The 23,892-nt window shown below is 36.8% G+C and overlaps 1 protein-coding gene across 1 annotated transcript in view; it reads right to left on the minus strand.

Annotated features, from left to right (window-relative positions):
- Window positions 1–23,892, minus strand: part of ANKFN1 (ankyrin repeat and fibronectin type III domain containing 1) — an 899,573-nt gene that overhangs the window by 471,167 nt on the left and 404,514 nt on the right. The window contains exon 6 of the mRNA XM_053708167.1: window positions 16,005–16,095. Coding sequence (XP_053564142.1) covers window positions 16,005–16,095 — 91 coding nt within the window. The remainder of the gene's footprint in view (window positions 1–16,004; window positions 16,096–23,892) is intronic.

The following is a 23,892-nucleotide window of genomic DNA, read 5'->3' on the forward strand; positions in this document are numbered from 1 at the left end:
CGTTTACCCTGCAACACTGGTAATTTAGACAATACCTCTGTAAGGGTAGTTGACATAACTGCAGCCATCTCCTGCAGAGTAAAGGAATTAGACACACTAGAAGTACTTGGCGTCGCTTGTGTGGGCGTTAAAGGTTGTGACACTTGGGAAGATTTGGATGGCATATCCTGATTCTCTTCAGACTAAGAATCATCCTTAGGCACACTTACTTTATTTAAAAAATGCTTTTTACATTGTAAAGCCCTTTCAGTACAAAAGTTACACAATGTAAGAGGGGGTTGCACAATAGCTTCTAAACACATAGAACAATGAAAAACCTCAATGTCAGACATGTTGAACAGACTAGTAATACCACAAAAGTCGTTTAAACATTTATAGCATAAAATAAACATTAGAAAAAACGTGTACTGTGCCTTTAAGAAAAAAAAAAGTGAACAATTTTTCCAAAATGCACAAAAAACGTTAAATTATTCCCAAATTTAACTTAAATATTGTTGGTTAATCCAAAAATTACTGCACCCAGAAGCAAAGGCAGAAATAAGGCTTTAGAAGTACTTATATCAACATCTAGTCAAAAGATAGATAAAAAATACCCTCTACACCTACCTGCCCCCAGAGTACTTCAAGTTTCCAACCCTTCAGACCAGCTACACAGTCCAGGAGCCACTGAGTTACTGTTTGCTGCTGCTAAGCCTGAAGAAAATGCGCCAAAAGTAGGCTCCGCCCCTTAAGGACAAAAGTTGGAGTAGACCCAAACAACACCGCATGGGAATGCAGTTTTGCACTAAAGTAAAAATACACACACAATACAACCCTCAAGCATAAAAACAATAAGTTTTAAATGCCAAAAATAAAAAACATAAAACATTGTTTTTAACATTGTCCCCCATGTCACATAATTCCCAAATATCAACTAATGATAAATATAATATAGGGACTCCAGTAACACCCCTCTTATTAAAATAGGTTTTACAGCTTACCCCATCCCCATACAGGGAAATAATGCCAGCCAGTTCTGATACACCAAGTCTCCTAAGAAAAAAAGGCTGCACATACCTTAATGCTGCTTGTAGTATGAAACCGGTCTCCACACTGAAGATGTCTCATGGTTACCTTCAGAAGTCTTGTGGGAACCAGTGTGGATCTTAGTTACAAATGCTAAGATCATTAAACCTCAGGGCAGAAATCTTCTTCCATATCCCATTGAGGAAAATAGTACGCACCGGTACCATTTAAAATAAAAAACTTCTTGATTGAAGAAACTAAAACTAACACCTCACTTTACCATGTCTTCCTAGTATAACACAGGCAAAGAGAATGACTGAGGGTGGAGGGGAAGGGGAGGGGCTATATATACAGCTCTCCTGTGGTGCTCTTTGCCACTTCCTGTTAGCAGGAGGTTAATATCCCACAAGTAAGGATGAAATCCGTGGACTCATCATATCTTTGTAAAAGAAATATAAATTAATAGCCATAGACTTCATTAACAAGTATCGAGTCTAATACTAATACATTCCACCAATTACTAGTTGTCCTTGGATCCGTTTAACCGGCCCAGCCCTAAGGTGATACAAAATAACATCTAGGACAGTGTCACTTAACTAGCTATATAGCGTGAGTATAATAACAGCCTAGTCACCAGTGAGATGCCATATAATGTAATTATCAATAGCCATTAAGTCAAATATCTAGCTTTTAAAAATGACAGGGTCCCATTAGCCCTCTCTTAGAACACATTGAACAAGGGTTCTTTATTACATACTAGCCTGTCTAGATCTAGCATCATGTTTTTAAAGTAACCCATTTTTTATTATTTTCAATAAAGAGTGATTTTATACTTAGTTTGACGTAATCACCACATAATTTCATAGGGATTTGAGTGCTTATATGTATCCCTTTTTTCAACTTTTCTTAGTTAAATAAGTAAATGGTAATTATCATAATTATCAGTAATGTTATAATTAACATGCTTAAATGTCTAAACACAGTCTTTTAAACGGTTGCTCGATGGACATAGCTTTAACATATTATAAATAAACACAATAGTTTATTGTTTCAATGTATCACTTCTATATTTAATCATCATATAACTGTAAGGAGAAGCTGAGATGCAGAAACCACTCAATTCTTAATAAAGACCGTTGTCTTAAGGCTTTTTTTAGTCCTGAGGACAATGAAAGCTCTCAAATTCTCTTAATCTTTGACATCTAATCTCTAGGTCAACTAAGCACCACTTCTTCAATTAAGATGTTACCCAATACCCCCAGCTATACAGGGGGTGTCTAACACAATTAAAAAGTGCTTTGTTCAGTACAGACAGGGTTAATACAAGGGCATCTGCTGTAATGTTATGCAATTTGGTTAACAGCATTAACAATACAAATATTTTAACTTATTACAATAAAATGAAATGTTTTATTGAAGTAAACATAAAAGTCGAAATTAAACTTTCATAAACTAAAAAGAGCATGATGCAATGCTAACATAAACTAATCGTATTTTCTTCTATTATCGTTAATTGATTTTCTTGTTATCTTTTATTGAAGAACATCCCTAGATAGGAACAAGAGTGTGTCTTCAGCAAGATAGGGCAGGAGTGTTTGCAACAATCTATACCACTGTAAAAAACATTGTTGCAAGCACTGCTGCCATATATTGTTCTTCAACAAAAGTAAAGTAAATTTGATGATACGTAAACAGGAAAAAAAAATTTAATTGCATGCTCTATCTCAATTAAGATAGTTCAACTGCATGTCCCTTAAAATGCTGGAACATAGATAAACCATTCTGTAATATTTAGCTTTGCTTTTTGCTATTAGTTTTGTAAATATTGCATTGTACAATAAAGATTATTATTTAGCTGCCACTTCACCAGATGGACCAAGATGACTATTTACAACAGAAATGAAACTTGAGATGTAGAATATTTTAATGTTTTTCAAAGTTCACTTTTTGGCTATTTACTTTGTGGAGCAAAACATGTTGTGCCAAATTCACACAACATTAATTCTGTAGATTTCTATTACACTGTAATAACTCCAAGGTTCAAACTCCATTATTAAGTTCCAAAAACCTTATTGTTAACAGTGTGTTACATTGAAGTAGATTCCAGTTCAAAAGCCAGTAGTTAACAGCTTGTTACACTGTAATATACCCCATGTCACAAACCTTGCCATTAACAGCTTGTTACATTATTATATATACAGTGTATATATATATATATATATATATATATATATATATATATATATATATATATATATATATATATATATATATATATATATATATATAAGTTAAAGTTATTAACAGTCTTAAACTTTCATGTACTACAAATTTAAAGTCCAGTCAATCACAACCTTTCACACTAAAATGAACACCAAGCCGGACATCAGTTAATGCCGACAGAATACGCTGTCGGCATTAACATTGCACAAGCAGTTCTGGTGAACTGTTTGTGCAATTCCGCAACCCTGCAGAGGGGGTGTCAATCAACTCAATCGTACACGATTGATGTCCGGAGCCTCAGACCACTGCTTCTTAACTCCTGTTTCCGGCGAGCCTGAAGGCTCGCGGAAACAAGGGTATTTGGCACAATTCGGGCAATGATAAATCTGCCACCAAGTCCAAATGCAATAATTAACCACCCATTTTTATGTACTCTATCCCAGGTCCAACAGCCTGTTACACTGTAATAAATCCTAGGTCCCATAGAAGATAGAAGATGCCGCCTGGATGAAGATGGAGCCGCCGGGATGAATATCCTTCAAACGCGACATCAGCAACTGTGAGTACCTAAAGAGGGGTTAGTGTTAGGTTCTTTTAAGGTTTTTTAGTTTAGGGTTTGGGCTTTTCTTAAAAGAGCTAAATGCCCTTTTCAGGGCAATGCAAAAGAGCTAAATGCCCTTTTAAGGGCAATGGGTAGCTTAGGTTTTTGTTAGAGTTAGTTTTTTTTATTTTGGGGGGTTGGTTGGGTGGTGGGTTTTACTGTTGGGGGGGGTCTTTGTATTTTAACTTAGGTGTATAACTTAGGGCTAGATTTATTAATGCTGAGGCGTACAGGGGCGCGTATACGTGCCCCTGTATGCCTCAGCTCGCCTGTGGTGGGGCGAAATACCTTTTCGCCTGTGGTGGGGCGAAAAGGTATTCGCCATTGCACACTAGCGCAATTTTGCGCTCCCGTGCAATCCCGCCCCCCACAATCAAGCGCGGGCAATTTCGCCACAATAGAGGTGGCGTAGATGTTAGGGAAGCAGCGGTCTGGTGACCGCTGCTTGATAAATCATGGCGTGCAAGTTCTTGAGAGAACTTGCAGCCGTAGAGGCTTGATAAATCAAGCCCTTAGGGCAAGGCCATACAAAAAATCCTTTTAAGGACTATTGGTAGTTTATTGTAGGCTAGGTTTTTTTTTTTTTTATTATTTTTTATAGGGCTATTAGATTAGGTGTAACTCTTTTTTATTTTTGATAATGTCATTTGTTATTTTTCGTAATTTAGTGTTTGTTATTTTTTGTAATTTAGTATTTTTTATTTTTTGTAATTAGATACTTTGTAATATTTATAGTAGTGTTAGCATTTTTTTAAGGTGTATTTTAGTTGTCTTTAATTGGTAGTTAGTTTAATTTTAGTTTAATAGTTATATTTGTTTAATTGTTAGTTTAAACTTAGTTTTTTTAATTTGACAGGTAAATTTTAATTTAAGATAGGGAAATTGCAATTTTAATATAAAGTTGGGGGGCGTTAGGTTTAGGGGTTACTAGTTTAAATTAGTTTATTGTGATGTGGGGAGCTTTCAGTTTAGGGGTTATTAGTTTAATTTAGTATATTTCATTGTGGGGGGCTTGCGGTTTAGGGGTTAATAGGTTAATTATAGTGGCGATGGTGTAGGGGTTAATAACTTTAGTAAAGCAGGGGCGATGTGGGCGGACGGCAGATTAGGGGTTAATAATATTTAAATAGTGTTTGCAATGCGGGAGAGTGGCGGTTTAGGGGTTAATAACTTTATTATAGTGGTGACGAAGTCAGGGAGCGGCGGAATAGGTGTTAATACATTTTATTAGTAGCAGCGATGTCGGTAGTGGCAGATTAGGGGTTAATAACTTTAATATAGTATTTGCGATGCGGGAGGGCCTCGGTTTAGGGGTTAATAGGTAGTTTATGGGTGTTTAGTGTACTTTGTGACACTTTAGTTATGAGTTTTATGTAACAGTTTTGTAGCATAAAACTCATAACTACTGCTCTCAGATGGCGTAACGGATTGTGTCGGTATAGGCTGGAATGCAAGCTTTTTAGCCTCACCGCAATGGCTGTGCTATGGAAGTCCCATGAAAAAACTTAATTTTTACGAGTGCGGGACTGATGTTTCGTTACAGGCTAAAATGCTTGCGGTACAGCTATACCGACAAGACTTGTAATGGCTGCGTTGCTGTTTTAACGCCAAAATGACAATTTTTTAGCGTTAAAACCCGAACGCAAAACTTGTAATTTAGGTGTTATTTAATCAGTCACTGTTAACAGGAGTTTTTCCAAAATACTGGAAAATTGCAAATGTAATCCCTCTTCATAAAAAGGGTAGTAGGGAAGATTCTGATAACTATAGGCCAGTCAGTTTGATCTCAATTGCAGGGAAATTAATGGAAACTATTTTAAAGGAAATACTTGTGTCTCACCTTCAGACAAACAACTTAGAAGGTAAAGGACAGCATGGTTTCACTGCTGAAAGATCATGTAAGACTAATCTAATTGATTTCTTTGACCATGTAACTAAATTAATAGACAAGTAAGGATCAGTAGATTTTGCATATCTAGTCTTTAGAAAAATATTTGACACTGTCCCACTCAACAAACTAAGATTGTTTAGTGGGTAGAATGCTGGCTTATGGATAGAAGGCAGAGGGATTCAGTTATTGGAGTACTTTCAAATGAGGGGTCAGTTACTAGCGGTGTTCCCCAAGAGTTAGTTCTTGGGCCTGTTTTGTTTAACACGTTCATAAGTGATATTGGAAGTGAGCTTCATGGTAAGGTTTGCTGTTCTGCCGATGATAAAAAAATTGTAACAGAGTTTTTGTTCCAGAAGGAATTGATCAAATGAACAGTGATATTAAAAAAAACTGAAGGTTGGGGCATATAAATGGGATTTAAAATGTTATATTATCAAGAAGAAAATTATGCATATAGGATCCAAAAACAATAGGATCTAAAAAAACAAAGGCCAATTATAGTCTTTATGGTAGATTACTGACTGTAACTAAAGAGGAATGGGATTTAGAGATTATTATTTCAAATGTTTTAAAATTTGGTACACAATACAGCAGTGCAGCCAGTAAGGCCAGTCGAATACTTGGTTGCATTGGAAGAGGTATTAGTAGCAGAAATAGCAAGGTTCTTATGCCACTTTACAGATCGTTAGTTAGGCCACATCTGGAATACTGTGTACAGTTCTGGAGATCATATCTTCAGAAAGATATAAATAAACTAGAAATTGTCCAAAGCAGGGCTGCTAAAAGGGTACACAATCTAAAATATATAACATGCAAAGATAGACTATATGACCTAAATATGTATAGTTTAGAGGAGAGAAGGGAAAGAGGTGACATGATAGAAACCTTTAAATATTAAGGCCTAGATTTGGAGTTTGGCGGTAGATGGGCTGTTAACGCTCCGCGGGCTTTTTTCTGGCCGCACCAAAAAATTAACTCTGGTATCGAGAGTTCAAAAAAATGCTGCGTTAGGCTCCAAAAAAGGAGCGTAGAGCATTTTTACCGCAAATGCAACTCTCGATACCAGAGTTGCTTACGGACGCGGCCAGCCTCAAAAACGTGCTCGTGCACGATTCTCCCATAGGAAACAATGGGGCTGTTTGAGCTGAAAAAAAACCTAACACCTGCAAAAAAGCAGCGTTCAGCTCCTAACGCAGCCCCCTTGTTTCCTATGGGGAAACACTTCCTACGTCTGCACCTAACACCCTAACATGTACCCCGAGTCTAAACACCCCTAACCTTACACTTATTAACCCCTAATCTGCCGCCCCCGCTATCGCTGACACCTGCATTATATTATTAACCCCTAATCTGCCGCTCCGTAAACCGCCGCAATTTACATTATCCCTATGTACCCCTAATCTGCTGCCCCTAACACCGCCGACCCCTATATTATATTTATTAACCCCTAATCTGCCCCCCTCAACGTCGCCGACACCTGCCTACACTTATTAACCCCTAATCTGCCGAGCGGACCGCACCGCTACTATAATAAATGTATTAACCCCTAACCCGCCTCACTAACCCTATCATAAATAGTATTAACCCCTAATCTGCCCTCCCTAACATCGCCGACACCTAACTTAAATTATTAACCCCTAATCTGACGACCGGAGCTCATCGCTACTATAATAAATGGATTAACCCCTAAAGCTAAGTCTAACCCTAACACTAACACCCCCCTAATTTAAATATAATTTAAATCTAACGAAATTAATTAACTCTTATTAAATAAATTATTCCTATTTAAAGCTAAATACTTACCTGTAAAATAAATCCTAATATAGCTACAATATAAATTATAATTATATTGTAGCTATTTTAGGATTAATATTTATTTTACAGGTAACTTTGTAATTATTTTAACCAGGTACAATAGCTATTAAATAGTTAAGAACTATTTAATAGCTAAAATATTGAAAATAATTACAAAATGACCTGTAAAATAAATCCGAACCTAAGTTATAATTAAACCTAACACTACCCTATCAATAAATTAATTAAATAAACTACCTACAATTACCTACAATTAAAGTGAAGGTAAACTTACCCTAATGTCGACAGAGTATAGCATTTTGCTTGTAAAATAAATATGACTTTCATTCATCAATTCTAATATTTTTGTGTAGATGTAAAGTTATCGCCATATAAATCTATGCATAAATGAGCCGCAAATTCAACCCGTTTTTTTTGGGAGTTTTTACCTGTTGATCACGTTTTTCTTAAACCCAATTGAAATTCTGGCCGTTAGGCGGCCGTCACTCCACGTCATCCGCCCCTTCTTTCAGCTGCTCATGCGCTATTAAATTTTTCGCCTCAATGAAATCCAAACGCGCTCCCGTTTCGCGCATGCGTATTTGTACGAGCTATGTATTAAATATGGAACGGGGATTATCGCATGCGCATTGAAAAGCGGCATTGGCGATTTGCGCATGCGCATTGTAATCCAATATCGCGAGCGCGCATCTGGGAGCACTTAGAGAGCGGGTGGGACCGCTGAAGACGTAACACAATACACAATAAGGAAGTAGGGCTTGGGAGGAGTCCGATCAAAACAGTGGTGAATTATAACTATAATTTTTAATAAAACTATGGCAGAAAATGAAAAAATAACTAAGCGACTACATGAAGGGGATAATGATAAATGGTAGGTTGTCTTTAAGAAAGGCTAACTTTACCTTCACTTTAACCTAACACTACACTATCAATAAATAAATTAAATACAATTGCTACAAATAACTACAATTACATAAACTAACTAAAGTACAAAAAATAAAAAAGAACTAAGTTACAAAAAATAAAAAAATATTTACCAACATTAGAAAAATATTACAACAATTTTAAACTAATTACACCTACTCTAAGCCCCCTAATAAAATAACAAAGACCCCCAAAATAAAAAATTCCCTACCCTATTCTAAATTAATAAATGTAAAAGCTCTTTTACCTTACCAGCCCTGAACAGGGCCCTTTGCGGGGCATGCCCCAAGAAAATCAGCTCTTTTGCCTGTAAAAAAAAACATACAATACCCCCCCCCCAACATTACAACCCACCACCCACATACCCCTAATCTAACCCAAACCCCCCTTAAATAAACCTAACACTAAGCCCCTGAAGATCTTCCTACCTTGTCTTCACCATCCAGGTATCACCGATCCGTCCTGGCATCCGGTGCTGAAGAGGTCCAGAAGAGGCTCCAAAGTCTTCCTCCTATCCGGCAAGAAGAGGACATCCGGACCGGCAAACATCTTCTCCAAGCGGCATGATCTTTGGATCAAGCGGCATGATCTTTGGATCAGCCAATCGGATTGAACTTGATTCTGATTGGCTGATTCCATCAGCCAATCAGAATATTCCTACCTTAATTCCGATTGGCTGATAGAATCCTATCAGCCAATCGGAATTCGAGGGACGCCATCTTGGATGACGTCCCTTAAAGGAACCGTCATTCGTCGGGAGACAACGGAAGAAGAGGATGGATCCGCGTCGGCTGCTTCAAGATGGACCCGCTCCGCACCGGATGGAAGAAGATCGAAGATGCCGCTTGGAGAAGATGTTTGCCGGTCCGGATGTCCTCTTCTTGCCGGATAGGAGGAAGACTTTGGAGCCTCTTCTGGACCTCTTCAGCACCGGATGCCAGGACGGATCGGTGATACCTGGATGGTGAAGACAAGGTAGGAAGATCTTCAGGGGCTTAGTGTTAGGTTTATTTAAGGGGGGTTTGGGTTAGATTAGGGGTATGTGGGTGGTGGGTTGTAATGTTGGGGGGGGTATTGTATGTTTTTTTTTACAGGCAAAAGAGCTGATTTTCTTGGGGCATGCCCCGCAAAGGGCCCTGTTCAGGGCTGGTAAGGTAAAAGAGCTTTTACATTTATTAATTTAGAATAGGGTAGGGAATTTTTTATTTTGGGGGTTTTTGTTATTTTATTAGGGGGCTTAGAGTAGGTGTAATTAGTTTAAAATTGTTGTAATATTTTTCTAATGTTGGTAAATATTTTTTTATTTTTTGTAACTTAGTTCTTTTTTATTTTTTGTACTTTAGTTAGTTTATGTAATTGTAGTTATTTGTAGCAATTGTATTTAATTTATTTATTGATAGTGTAGTGTTAGGTTAATTGTAGGTAATTGTAGGTAGTTTATTTAATTAATTTATTGATAGGGTAGTGTTAGGTTTAATTATAACTTAGGTTAGGATTTATTTTACAGGTAAATTTGTTATTATTTTAACTAGGTAACTATTAAATAGTTCTTAACTATTTAATAGCTATTGTACCTGGTTAAAATAATTACAAAGTTGCCTGTAAAATAAATATTAATCCTAAAATAGCTACAATATAATTATAATTTATATTGTAGCTATATTAGGATGTATTTTACAGGTAAGTATTTAGCTTTAAATAGGAATAATTTATTTAATAAGAGTTAATTAATTTCGTTAGATTTAAATTATATTTAAGTTAGGGGGGTGTTAGTGTTAGGGTTAGACTTAGCTTTAGGGGTTAATCCATTTATTATAGTAGCGATGAGCTCCGGTCGTCAGATTAGGGGTTAATAATTGAAGGTAGGTGTCGGCGATGTTAGGGAGGGCAGATTAGGGGTTAATACTATTTATGATAGGGTTAGTGAGGCGGATTAGGGGTTAATTACTTTATTATAGTAGCGGTGCGGTCCGCTCGGCAGATTAGGGGTTAATAAGTGTAGGCAGGTGGAGGCGACGTTGAGGGGGGCAGATTAGGGGTTAATAAATATAATATAGGGGTCGGCGGTGTTAGGGGCAGCAGATTAGGGGTACATAAGGATAACGTAGGTGGCGGCGCTTTGCGGTCGGCAGATTAGGGGTTAATTATTGTAAGTAGCTGGCGGCGACGTTGTGGGGGGCAGGTTAGGGGTTAATAAATATAATACAGGGGTCGGCGGGGTTAGGGGCAGCAGATTAGGGGTACATAAGTATAACGTAGTTGGCGGTCGGCAGATTAGGGGTTAAAAAAATTTAATCGAGTGGCGGCGATGTGGGGGGACCTCGGTTTAGGGGTACATAGGTAGTTTATGGGTGTTAGTGTACTTTAGGGTACAATAGTTAAGAGCTTTATGAACCGGCGTTAGCCCAGAAAGCTCTTAACTCCTGCTATTTTCCTGCGGCTGGAGTTTTGTCGTTAGAGCTCTAACGCTCACTTCAGAAACGACTCTAAATACCAGCGTTAGAAAGATCCCATTGAAAAGATAGGATACGCAATTGACGTAAGGGGATCTGCGGTATGGAAAAGTTGCGGCTGAAAAGTGAGCGTTAGACCCTTTAATCACTGACTCCAAATACCGGTGGTAGCCTAAAACCAGCGTTAGGAGCCTCTAACGCTGGTTTTCACGGCTACCGCCGAACTCTAAATCTAGGCCATAGGGACTTAATAAAGTGGAAGCTGAAAGCAAAAAAAAAACTTCCATGATTCAGATAGAGCATGCAATTTTAAGCAACGTTCTATTTTACTCCTATTATCAACTTTTAATTATTCTCTGTGTATCTTTATTTAAAAAAGCAGGAATGTAAGCTTAGGAGCCACCCATTTTTGGTTCAGCACCTGGGTAGCACTTGCTGATTGTTGGCTACATTTAGACACCAGTCAGCAAGCCCTACCCAGGTGCTGAAGCAAAAATGGGCCAGCTCCTAAGCTTACATGCAAATAAAGATACCAAAAGAACGAAGAAAAATGTATGTAAAACAAAGACTGTAAAGGAATTCAAAAATGCCTGGGACATGCATGAGGCTATGTAACATGTAATATGGGTAGACTTGATGGGCCAAGTCAAAATCTATGTTTCTATGTTTCTATTTTACGCTTGTCAGGTTAGCGTGACTGAAATCCTTGCATAAAGGGTAGTGCGTTAAAAAAATTCCACTAAACACAACATAAATACATCATAAAAATTTGTCATATAAATATTAAAAAAAAAGTTATAAGGTTTAAAACCTATATGGTATATGACAAGGTGTTGACTGCAAAAGACTATAATCTATATATGCATACAAATAAATGTCTAAATATGAGTATGTATGTGTATATATATATATATATATATACAGTATATACATATACACAAATATATATATATATATATATATAAATATTAATACAATTATCCAAAATTATATATTCTGTTAAATTCTTTTATATATATATATATATATATATATATATGTTATATTAATAAATAAATATATATAAATATATATATATATATATATATATATATATATATATATATATATATATATACATATATATATTAGACTTGTGCAGCTGCAAAAAATTTGGTTAGGCTCGGATCGATTCGGACTGATTCGAATTTCGGTTCGGACCGATTCGAATTCAGAAGAAATCGAATGAATTCGTTTCGGATTCATTCGGATTCTTTCGGATTCGTGGGAAATTCGGTTTGATTCGGTTCGAATTGATTCGGAATTTCGGTCAGTGTGAAGTGGGATGTGCTGTGTATTACACTAGTATACTGTACAATACTAGTGTAATACACAGCCATCCGAATCCATCCGAATCTACCGAATAAATTTGAATCGATTCAGATTTATTCGGTAGATTCGGCACTACTGCAATTCGGAAATTCGAATCGATCCGAATCTCCGAATTCGACAAATTCGTCCGAATTTCGATTCGGACCGAATCGAATTGCACATGTCTAATATATATATATATATATATATATATATATATATATATATATATATATATATATATACACACACATACAACCCCAATTCCAAAAAGTTGGGAAAGTATGGAAAATGCAAACAAACAAACAAAGAGAGTCATTTGAAATTCCAATTTTACTATATTGAAAACACACATTATTAACACATTATTTTATGTTTTCCTTTGTGAATTTAATGTATTTTTGAAAATATACACTCATTTCAAATCTAATGACTGCAACACACACCAAAAAAGTTGGGAAAGTCGATCACCTTTTCTTTTAATAGCACTTATTAAGCTTTTGGGCACTGAAGACACCAGTTGGTTAAGTTTAGCAAGCAGTATTTTCCCCCATTCATCCATTATACATGTCTTCAGCTGCACAACTGTACAGGACCTTTGTTGCCTTATTTTGCACTTCATAATGTATTACACATTCTCAATCAGAGACAGGTCAGGATTGCAGGCACACCATGCTAGCACCCCGCACTCTCTGCTTAAGCAACCATGGGCTTGTAATCTGGGCAGAATGTGGTTTGGCGTTGTCCTGCTGGAAAATGCAGGGATGTACCTGGAAAAGATGACATCTGGATGGCAGCATATATTGCTCCAAAATGTTTACATATCTTTCTGCATTATTGGTGCCCTTACAGATATTCAAGTCACCCATGCCATGGGCACTGACAGATCCCCATACCATGACAGATGCTGGCTTTTGGGCCTGACGCTTATAACAACTTGGATGGTCCTTTTTCTCTTTGGCCCATAGAACATGACGGCTATTTGAAATGTTGACTTTTCAGACCACAAAACACGATTCCACTGTGCTACTGTCCATCTCAGATGAGACAGAGTCCAGAGAAGTCTGCGGCGCTTCTGGGCAGTGTTGATGTATGACTTCTGCTTTGAATAGTAAAGCCTTAACTTGCATCTGTGGATGCAGTAGCAAATGGTGCTGAATGACAAAGGTTAACCAAAGTATCCCCCGAGCCCATGTCAGGATATCATGACCGTTTTTGAGACAATGATGTTTGAGGGATCGGAGATCACACACATTCAGAAGTGGTTTTCATCCTTGCCATTTACACACTGAGATTTGACAGGATTCCTTGAATCTTTTAATTATATTGTGCAATGTAGAAGGTGAAATGCCCCAAATCCTACCGATTTGGCTTTGGGGAATTGTTCGCTGATGCATTTGTTGGCAGATTGCTGAGCCTCAACCCATTCTGGCTCTTGAAGCACTAGGCCTTTTTTTGGAGGTTCCATATATACTATGATTAAACAATTGCCTCACCTGTTTTATATCACCTTCTTATTTCAACTTGTCACATCGCTATTAGTCTTTAATTGCCCCATGTCCCAACTTTTTTGGAAAGTGATGCAGTCATCAGATTTGAAATGAGTGTATATTTTCAAAAATACATTAAAGTCACAAAGTAAAACATCAAATAATGTGTTAATAATGTGTTTTCAATTTAGTACAGGGTGAATTGAATTCTCAAATGATTTTTTATTTTTGCATTTTCCATACTGTCCCAACTTTTTCACAATTGGGGTTGTATATATATATATATATATATATATATATATATATATATATATATATATATATATATATATATATATATATATATATATATTCTATGTATTATTTAGAATTTTTAGAGTATCCATTATTTTTTTAAATAATTTTAATTAATATTTATTTATATTTTATATGTAACATTTCAATAACGTGCATTGAGGTTAGCAATTCCTCATGTGTACTAACCCGACATCGCGTTAGACCTATTATGATATATATTTTTAATATACTGTATATACATATATTATATATGGAAGGAAGGAATCAGGGTCAAGAAAAGCTAGAGGTCAGGTCTAATTGATCATAAGTACAGAGGGGTCAGACACCCTCCAATGAGAAAGCCAAGGATTTAGCTGGTAACACAGTCCTATCAAGTGTCTGGATTCAGTGGTCAGACAAGCAGACAAAATTGTAAAGAATTACAAGGGGCTAGAGAGCTGGAGGTCAATAGGTAACACAGGGTAGGTACAAGGTAGGGAGCAACAGAGGAACAGTAAAGCCACTGAGGTAATCTGGGATTTAGGGAGACTGACACCTTCACATTAGCATAACCAAGCACCTTTTGATTAGGCATTAGGGAATTAATTGGACTAAGTTGGGCATTTGGGTGACATAGCTGTGTATGCAATGATTGGACTATTAGCTTTGGCACAAACAGTAGCCCGCCACCCAAAAGTATATTTTGTAGTAAACTCAAGAGTAAATCGGTGAAGACAAGTTAGTGCATCTGCTTAGATATGGCAACAAACCTTGAGCGTGTTTGTGTAACCAAGTTAGCACCTCCATTACCGCATGTAGTTCAGGAAAAGAAACCATCAGCATTAGAGCCCCATAGTGCTGTTCACAAACACAACCTAGCCTACAGAGGCATGACAAGGAACCTTGTTGTAAGGGCGGATCATTTGAAATTCATTGAGCTTCGCTTCACCTTTTTTTTTCATCTTCTTTTATTTTTTCTTGTGTGCATGTGTTTGTGCGATCTGTTCTATAGAGGGTGTATATTTTCCCAAATTAATCCTTTTGTTCTGTAAGGTTTTTGTGATTTATCCTTCACAGTAGAACTGGTTTTATTCATCAAAAAGTGATCAGTTATGAGCTGGATGCAGTTATTTTGCTTATAATAGAGCTGACCTTGCAGCTGTGATGAGGTACTGGTACAAATTGTTTTGTATTCCTCAACTTTGCAATGTTGCTGTGAGGTTTTTCAGTGAGATATCAGTTTCACTAACAGGTTTTAATGACTTTAGATGATTGTAAGCTCTGTGCACCCGCACCAAAATGCAGTGCTTGCTCAAAGTGTGACCAATGACAAATTACCAACATGATACCAGCAACTCCAGCTCTCTGAATAGATGTTGTGTTTCAATTAAGATGCCTGGGACATATGTGCACCCATGTGTATTCTAGTTTTGAGTAACATGTTCCTATAAAATATTTTACAGCACATACTTAGCCTATATTAGCAATGAACCTTGCATTGCAAATTAAATAAAGTACTTTAGTTTCTATAAAGTAATGAATGACACTGCCATATTGAAACCTAAACTTTTTATTATATAATATTTTCTGCTGAGGACAAGAAAGGATAGAAGATAAAGTGTGCAAACATTGGCTGTGTAGAATATAGCAAAGTTAAAATGAACAATTTAACGTCTTTAAAGTCCCTTTCACATTGCTATTTTCCATGCAGTCATTGTTAGCACACTTTGTATGTCACTAATTGTCAGCAGAAGAGATTAGATAAGACAGTTAAATTATAGGAAAAAAGAGAGAAAATAAATATTAAGGATTAACTATGCATAATTATTTTTTTTATAATACAATCACAAAGTGTTTTACGTCCATTTAAAGGAATATTAATTAGCACCAGTTACAATTTTGCATGATATACGTACAACACATTTGAAATAATGACTTAGTACTTAAGAAAAAACACAATAATACTGTTTACTTACTGGAAGGAGCAGCACCAGGAGGGTTAGAGATTTCTGCAGGTCCCCAACCTTTCATATTGTACGCAGACACTTGAACATAGTACACCTGCCCCTGTCAATCAAACCATATTATAGGATTAGCCAGAAAGCATATATATGTGTGTATTCATAAAAAAAAAATATAAATCTTATTTTGCTTTTAGCAGTATAATTATTTCTTTATATAACATTTTATAAAATTATTTTTTTATAAAGTTTTTTCTGCCATTTCAGAAAGATAAACATGCTTTTCATTTTTATTTAATTCTTCTTTATTTTAAAATTGCAGCACTGTGTTCATGCAGCAAAGATATTGTGCTATGTTGTGGCCTGTGGTTTTGCATTGTAACCCACACAAGTGTGCCACAATTAAAAGCCTGGCTTTCAGAGAATACGCTTGGCATCCATCCTAAAAAAGCCATGTTTACTTAATCAGATGTTGTCCCAGAGGTCTGTATATGTCTAATGCGAGTAACCAATACAGCAGAGGACTGACAATTATGTGTTCACAACGATTATCACCTATCTCCAAATCAGATGTTAAAGTAGCCACAAACCAAGTCTGTGGCAACCGGAAAATATCTAGTTGTATCATTAGTGCCTCTCAGGGTGCCGCAACTTTAACAATTTGTGTATATAAAAAAAAAAAACATAGCTGCAGCATATCATTCTGATATTATCCCAGGTTATCCTACTAAGGTCTAGATTCCAAGGAGCACGCTAACAGTTGCGAACAAGCGAGATTGAATTTTTAAACACTGCACAAAAGTTGTACAAAAAACTTAATTCATTTAAGGGCACAGTTACACTCACAATAACACTATCTAATAGAACATAAAAAAACAAAACAACTTGCAATAAAAAGTTATAAGTGCACAAAGATATGAGGGGTAGATTTATCATAGGTCAAGCGGACATGATTCGCTGTAGTGAATTATGTCCGCTCGACCTTGCTAAATGTCGGCATTTAACATTGCACAAGCAATTCTTGTGTCAATCATCCCGATCGGAACGGACCGGGATGATTTCATGCCTAAATATGTATAGTTATGTGTCTATCTATCTATCTATCTATCTATCTATCTATCTATCTATCTATCTATCTATCTATCTATCTATATATATTTGTATATGTCTACATGTGTGTACATATCAGCAGTGGCGTCACTAGGGTTGGTGTCACCCGGTGCGGTAAGTCATGGTGTCACCCCCCCCCCCCCCCAGAAAGCAGACACACACAAAAACACAGGCAAACACACATACAAACACTCAGACACACTTAAAAACATACTCAGATGCACACACAAACACTCGGAAACACACTCAGACACACACACAAAAACACACACACAAAAACACTGAGACACACAAAAACTCAGACACACACATACAAAATATGTAAACTGCACTGCATTAATTATGAAGCTCATGCCTAGAGCTGCTCCCTGGTTCAGCAGAACATCAAATGAAAGATAAACAGAGCACTCTAAAATAAATCACTGAAGAAAAGGTTTAGGCGCACAAACTATGAAAATTCTGCTCTCTGACTCTGTTCCAAGTCTGTCAGTGCACAGCCCTGGGTCGCATGTCACTGAGCAGTGAGCACAGATAGACAGGCAGGTTTAGGCTAGCAGTGCAACTTTGCAAGCCCCACGGCACACCCACAACATTCATAGTGAAATTGGGCAGGGGAGGAGCAAAGTACAAACAAGCAAAAGCAGCCAGGAAAACTATTTGTTGAAATTGCAGTACTGGCTCAAGGGGCAAAAAAATTGTGTGTCTACAACTTCCCCAGTACCACTAATGTTCACAAATGCCAGCCTCTAATAAAATAATCTATGCATCTCAACATTGTATTTCTTTGAATTTCAATAAAATTTAAAAAAAAAAAAAAAAAATTTTTTGGTGTCACCCCCTGGAGGGTGTCACCCGGGTGCGGCCCGCCCCCCCCCCCCAGTGACGCCACTGCATATCAGGGATAGGAAAGGTGTCCGTACACTTGCAGTGTCCACCAACCGTTTTGCAGCATGGAGGTAGGACACAGTGTGACACTGTGAGTGTGTGTGACAGTGTGCAAGAGTGTGTGTGAAAGGCTGAGGCTGTGAGACAGTGTGTGTGTGTGTCAGTATGTGTAAGAGTGTGGGTGGGTGTAAGAAACTGTGAGGGTGTGTGTGTGGGTTATAGTGTGCATCTGAATGTGTGTGTGTGTGAGAGACTATGAAGGTATGTGTGTGATAGTGTGTAAGCGTGTTTGTGATACAGAGTGTGCGATCGAGTGTGTGTGTGTGATACTGATCTAGCATAGCCTATATTCCTTCACTGTCTTAACCACTTCTGCTGGATGGCTTTTCCACAATGCATCCACTACCCTCTCGGTAAAGAGAGTGTTTTTTGATGTTTTTAATTTGAAATATACCTTGGTGTCCTTCACTAAGATCTGTACTTTGGAAAATGTCCACCACAGACTTGGTGCGTGCCTATCCCTGGTACATATATATTTTTGTATTTTGCTGAATATTTACTGTACATATTTCAAATTCCAATGTTCTTTACATACATTATAATGTTATTTTTATTCTTAAAAACATATATCTATACCTATACCTGCATATCTATTCCTATAGATATATAGGTATAGATATGTATATTACATGAACAGTATCCAATATATATATATATAAATATGTATTTAATAATAAAAAGTGAAGAACATAGTAATGAAAAATATAAGTTTTGTGCATCGTGTTTCTTGATTTAGAGCTTAACGCGGTCGGGTTAACACACATGAAAAGGTGCGTTATTGAAATATTACAAATGAATATTAAAAAAAAATATTAAAATTTATTAAACATACTGTAAAATATTCTAAATAATCCAAAGAATATATCTTTATATCTTTATATTTTACAGTATGTTTAATAATTTTTTATCATTTGTATTCATTTTTTTGAAATATTGTTTATAAATAAATATTCATATATATATATATATATATATATATATACACCTATATATAATTTTTATATACATATATATATATATATATATATATATAATAAACAGATGGTAGCGCACTCCCACTCGCCAAAGTCCCAATACCAGGATGCATAAATCATCAAATACAGAACTAAGAATATGCACTCGCTGCATTTAAAGCACAGCACTCTTTATTTTAAAGGGACACTGAACCCAAATTTTTTCTTTTGTGATTCAGATAGAGCATGAAATTTTAAGCAACTTTGTAATTTACTCCTATTATCAAATGTTCCTTATTCTCTTGGTATCTTTATTTGAAATGCAAGAATGTAAGTTTAGATGCCGGTCCATTTTTGGTGAACAACCTAGGTTGTCCTTGCTGATTGGTGGATAAATTCATCCACCAATCAAAAAGTGCTGTCCAGAGTTCTGAATCAAGAAAAAAGCTTAGATGCCTTCTTTTTTATATAAAAATAGCAAGAGAACAAAGAAACATTGATAATAGGAGTAAATTAGAAAGTTGCTTAAAATTGCATGCTCTATCTGAATCACGAAAGAAAAATTTTGTTTTCAGTGTCCCTTTAAGTTGTGACGTTTCGGAGCATTCACCCCTTCCTCAGACCTGTGTCTGAGGAAGGGGTGAATGCCCCGAAACGTCACAACTTAAATAAAGAGTGCTGTGCTTTAAATCCAGCGAGTGCATATTCTTAGTTCTGTATATACAGGGAGTGCAGAATTATTAGGCAAATGAGTATTTTGACCACATCATCCTCTTTATGCATGTTGTCTTACTCCAAGCTGTATAGGCTCGAAAGCCTACTACCAATTAAGCATATTAGGTGATGTGCATCTCTGTAATGAGAAGGGGTGTGGTCTAATGATATCAACACCCTATATCAGGTGTGCATAATTATTAGGCAACTTCCTTTCCTTTGGCAAAATGGGTCAAAAGAAGGACTTGACAGGCTCAGAAAAGTAAAAAATAGTGAGATATCTTGCAGAGGGATGCAGCACTCTTAAAATTGCAAAGCTTCTGAAGCGTGATCATCGAACAATCAAGCGTTTCATTCAAAATAGTCAACAGGGTCGCAAGAAGCGTGTGGAAAAACCAAGGTGCAAAATAACTGCCCATGAACAGAGAAAAGTCAAGCGTGCAGCTGCCAAGATGCCACTTGCCACCAGTTTGGCCATATTTCAGAGCTGCAACATCACTGGAGTGCCCAAAAGCACAAGGTGTGCAATACTCAGAGACATGGCCAAGGTAAGAAAGGCTGAAAGACGACCACCACTGAACAAGACACACAAGCTGAAACGTCAAGACTGGGCCAAGAAATATCTCAAGACTGATTTTTCTAAGGTTTTATGGACTGATGAAATGAGAGTGAGTCTTGATGGGCCAGATGGATGGGCCTGTGGCTGGATTGGTAAAGGGCAGAGAGCTCCAGTCCGACTCAGACGCCAGCAAGGTGGAGGTGGAGTACTGGTTTGGGCTGGTATCATCAAAGATGAGCTTGTGGGGCCTTTTTGGGTTGAGGATGGAGTCAAGCTCAACTCCCAGTCCTACTGCCAGTTTCTGGAAGATACCTTCTTCAAGCAGTGGTACAGGAAGAAGTCTGCATCCTTCAAGAAAAACATGATTTTCATGCAGGACAATGCTCCATCACACGCGTCCAAGTACTCCACAGCGTGGCTGGCAAGAAAGGGTATAAAAGAAGAAAATCTAATGACATGGCCTCCTTGTTCACCTGATCTGAACCCCATTGAGAACCTGTGGTCCATCATCAAATGTGAGATTTACAAGGAGGGAAAACAGTACACCTCTCTGAACAGTGTCTGGGAGGCTGTGGTTGCTGCTGCACGCAATGTTGATGGTGAACAGATCAAAACACTGACAGAATCCATGGATGGCAGGCTTTTGAGTGTCCTTGCAAAGAAAGGTGGCTATATTGGTCACTGATTTGTTTTTGTTTTGTTTTTGAATGTCAGAAATGTATATTTGTGAATGTTGAGATGTTATATTGGTTTCACTGGTAAAAATAAATAATTGAAATGGGTATATATTTGTTTTTTGTTAAGTTGCCTAATAATTATGCACAGTAATAGCCACCTGCACACACAGATATCCCCCTAAAATAGCTATAACTAAAAACAAACTAAAAACTACTTCCAAAACTATTCAGCTTTGATATTAATGAGTATTTTGGGTTCATTGAGAATAAAATAAATTAATCCTCAAAAATACAACTTGCCTAATAATTCTGCACTCCCTGTATATATATATATATATATATATATATATATATATATATATATATATATATAGTTTATAGGTATAAATATATATTTTACCAAAAAAACATCAGATATATGTAGAAATATGTATTTATGAATAAATAGAATATATTCTTCTATGTGAAGAACATTGGAATGTGAAATATTAATAATTCATGCTGGGTTAGCACACGGATAGGGTGATTTTTCCCCCACTTTTTGTGCTTCATTGAAGTCTGCAGGGTGAATTTATTAAACCCCGGGTGGACATGATTAGCTATAGCGAATCATGTCCGCCCTGCATTGCTAAATTCGGACAGCATATGCTGTTGGCATTTAACATTGCACAAGCATTTCACAAGAAATGCTAGTGCAATGCCACCCCCTGCATATTCGCAGCTTCTTAACTTATGTCTCCGGCGAGCTGGAAGCATCAGGCGAGAAAGCAGCCTCCGCTGCTTATTAAATCTCCCCCTATGAATGAATAAGTTAACGTGATCACGATTTTGTAACTTCAACTTTTTGCACATGTTGGGTTAGCACGTGAGCAATAACTTTTTATTTTTAACTTGTAATACTCGCGGTATCTGATGCGCACAAAAAGACTTAGGCAGACATATAAGAAGCCCCTGGGCGGACAAGGCTTGCTCCAGCAGAGGCTGTCAATCACCCCGGTCGGACATGACCGGGTGTAGGTTAAGAAGCAGCAGTCTAATAACCGCTGCTGCTTAACTATCGGCAGCAGGCTCACGTATGCGAACCTGCACCGAAGCTACATAAAGCTGAATCTCGCAGCTTTATGAATTTCACCCTTAGTTGTCTTAAGTGACTTATCAAATGGGTAATTGTAACAGTTTCAAATATTAGGTGATTCCAATAAATCTTTCCAAATCTCAAAACTCTTTTAATCATAATTTATTTTTCAAAACAATTCCAATCCAGTTGAAAAAAAAAAATGGTTTTCAGATTGGTAGAATCTGAACAGTTTTTTACTAATCTATTTCAAGACTTTCTGGTCTGTTTCCGATTATCCATCTTGGCTTTTTGAACATTGTTTTCAGTGCTTTAAACCTAATCATATTGATTTCCTTCATATAAATTTGGAAATATATGTTTTAATCATTAATAATGATATATTGTTTTACATTGTGACATTGATGGCCAGATTACAAGTAGCACTCTAAGGGGCCTATCTATCAAGCTCCGAGCTGCAGGCTCGCCAGAAACAGCAGTTATGAAGCAGCGGTCACAAAGACCGCTGCTCCATAACCTGTCCGCCTGCTCTGAGCAGGCAGACAGACATCGCCGGAAATCAACCCGATCGAGTACGATCAGGTTGATTGACACCCCCCTGCATGCGGCCCATTGGCTGCGAGTCCGCAGGGGGCGGCGTTGCACCAGCAGCTCTTGTGAGCTGCTGGTGCAATGCTGAATACGTATTGCTCGCCGTATTCAGCGAGGTCTGATCCCCACTGTTGGATCAGGTCCGCCAGACTTTCTTAAATAGGGGCCTAAGTATTTTTTTCGCTTGCATACAAACACTGCTGAAAGTAAACTATTAATGCAATGCTTATATTAAAAGTTGAAAGTAAATTGTTTGCACGCGAGCAAAACCAGATGCGCACTAATTTCAGGACTTCGGATATCACAACCATATTAACTTCTTCTCCCCATGGACTTTAACATAGGACGCTGTAAAAAAAAAATCCAAACTAACACTTATCTCTTGTGAGCTAACCTGACTCCATGTAAAACCTACACCGCTTATCCCAAAGGTAGTAATGAATATTTTACATTCCAATCTTCTTCACACAGAAGAAAATGTTCTTTTTATTTTTAAATATATATTTCTATATTTCTTTACATATATATGATTATTTTTTGTAAAATATATATCTATACCTATATTTCTTTATGAATATATAAAAGGTATAGATATATCCAATTAACATTTTCTACTGCATAAGGAACATTTGAATGTAAACTATTTACATAAATACAAACTAAAAAAAGTAAAATATTTAAATTGACTAAAATAGGCTTTTTCAAGTTTTAAGGTATTTGAGTAGAAATGGTTCTAAAGTGTATGTATATATATATATATATATATATATATATATATATATATATATATATATATTCATACAAATACACACAGTGCTGTGCAAAAGTCTTAGGCCACCATTATGTTTGTTGTTTTAGCAAAGTTTTAATGATCATCCATATTTATTTTTCAGTCTCATTATTAAGATACATACAAAAAATACAGAGAATATGTACAAAATATTAAAAAAACACACAATTAATGGAACAAAATGGCTTCTTCAGGCATAAATCTGTATTTAGTGTGACCTCCCTTGTCAATAAGCACATCTTGAACTCCTTTGGGGAGACTGTACTAAAGTTTTCTGAAGTATTCTTCTGGTATATTATAACAGGCGTCCTTCAGCAATTCCCAGAGTTCTTTTATGGATTTAAATGGTCTTTTATTTATTTCTCTGTCCAGAGGATCCCATACTGCCTCTATAATATTTAGGTCCGCACTCTGTGGACGCCAGTCCATGACTGTTTTATCAGCTGTTTTTCTCTCCAAATATGATTTCATTGCATAATCAGTGTGCTT

This window comes from Bombina bombina, chromosome 1 (genome assembly GCF_027579735.1).
Source record: "Bombina bombina isolate aBomBom1 chromosome 1, aBomBom1.pri, whole genome shotgun sequence".
Lineage (NCBI taxonomy): Eukaryota > Metazoa > Chordata > Amphibia > Anura > Bombinatoridae > Bombina > Bombina bombina.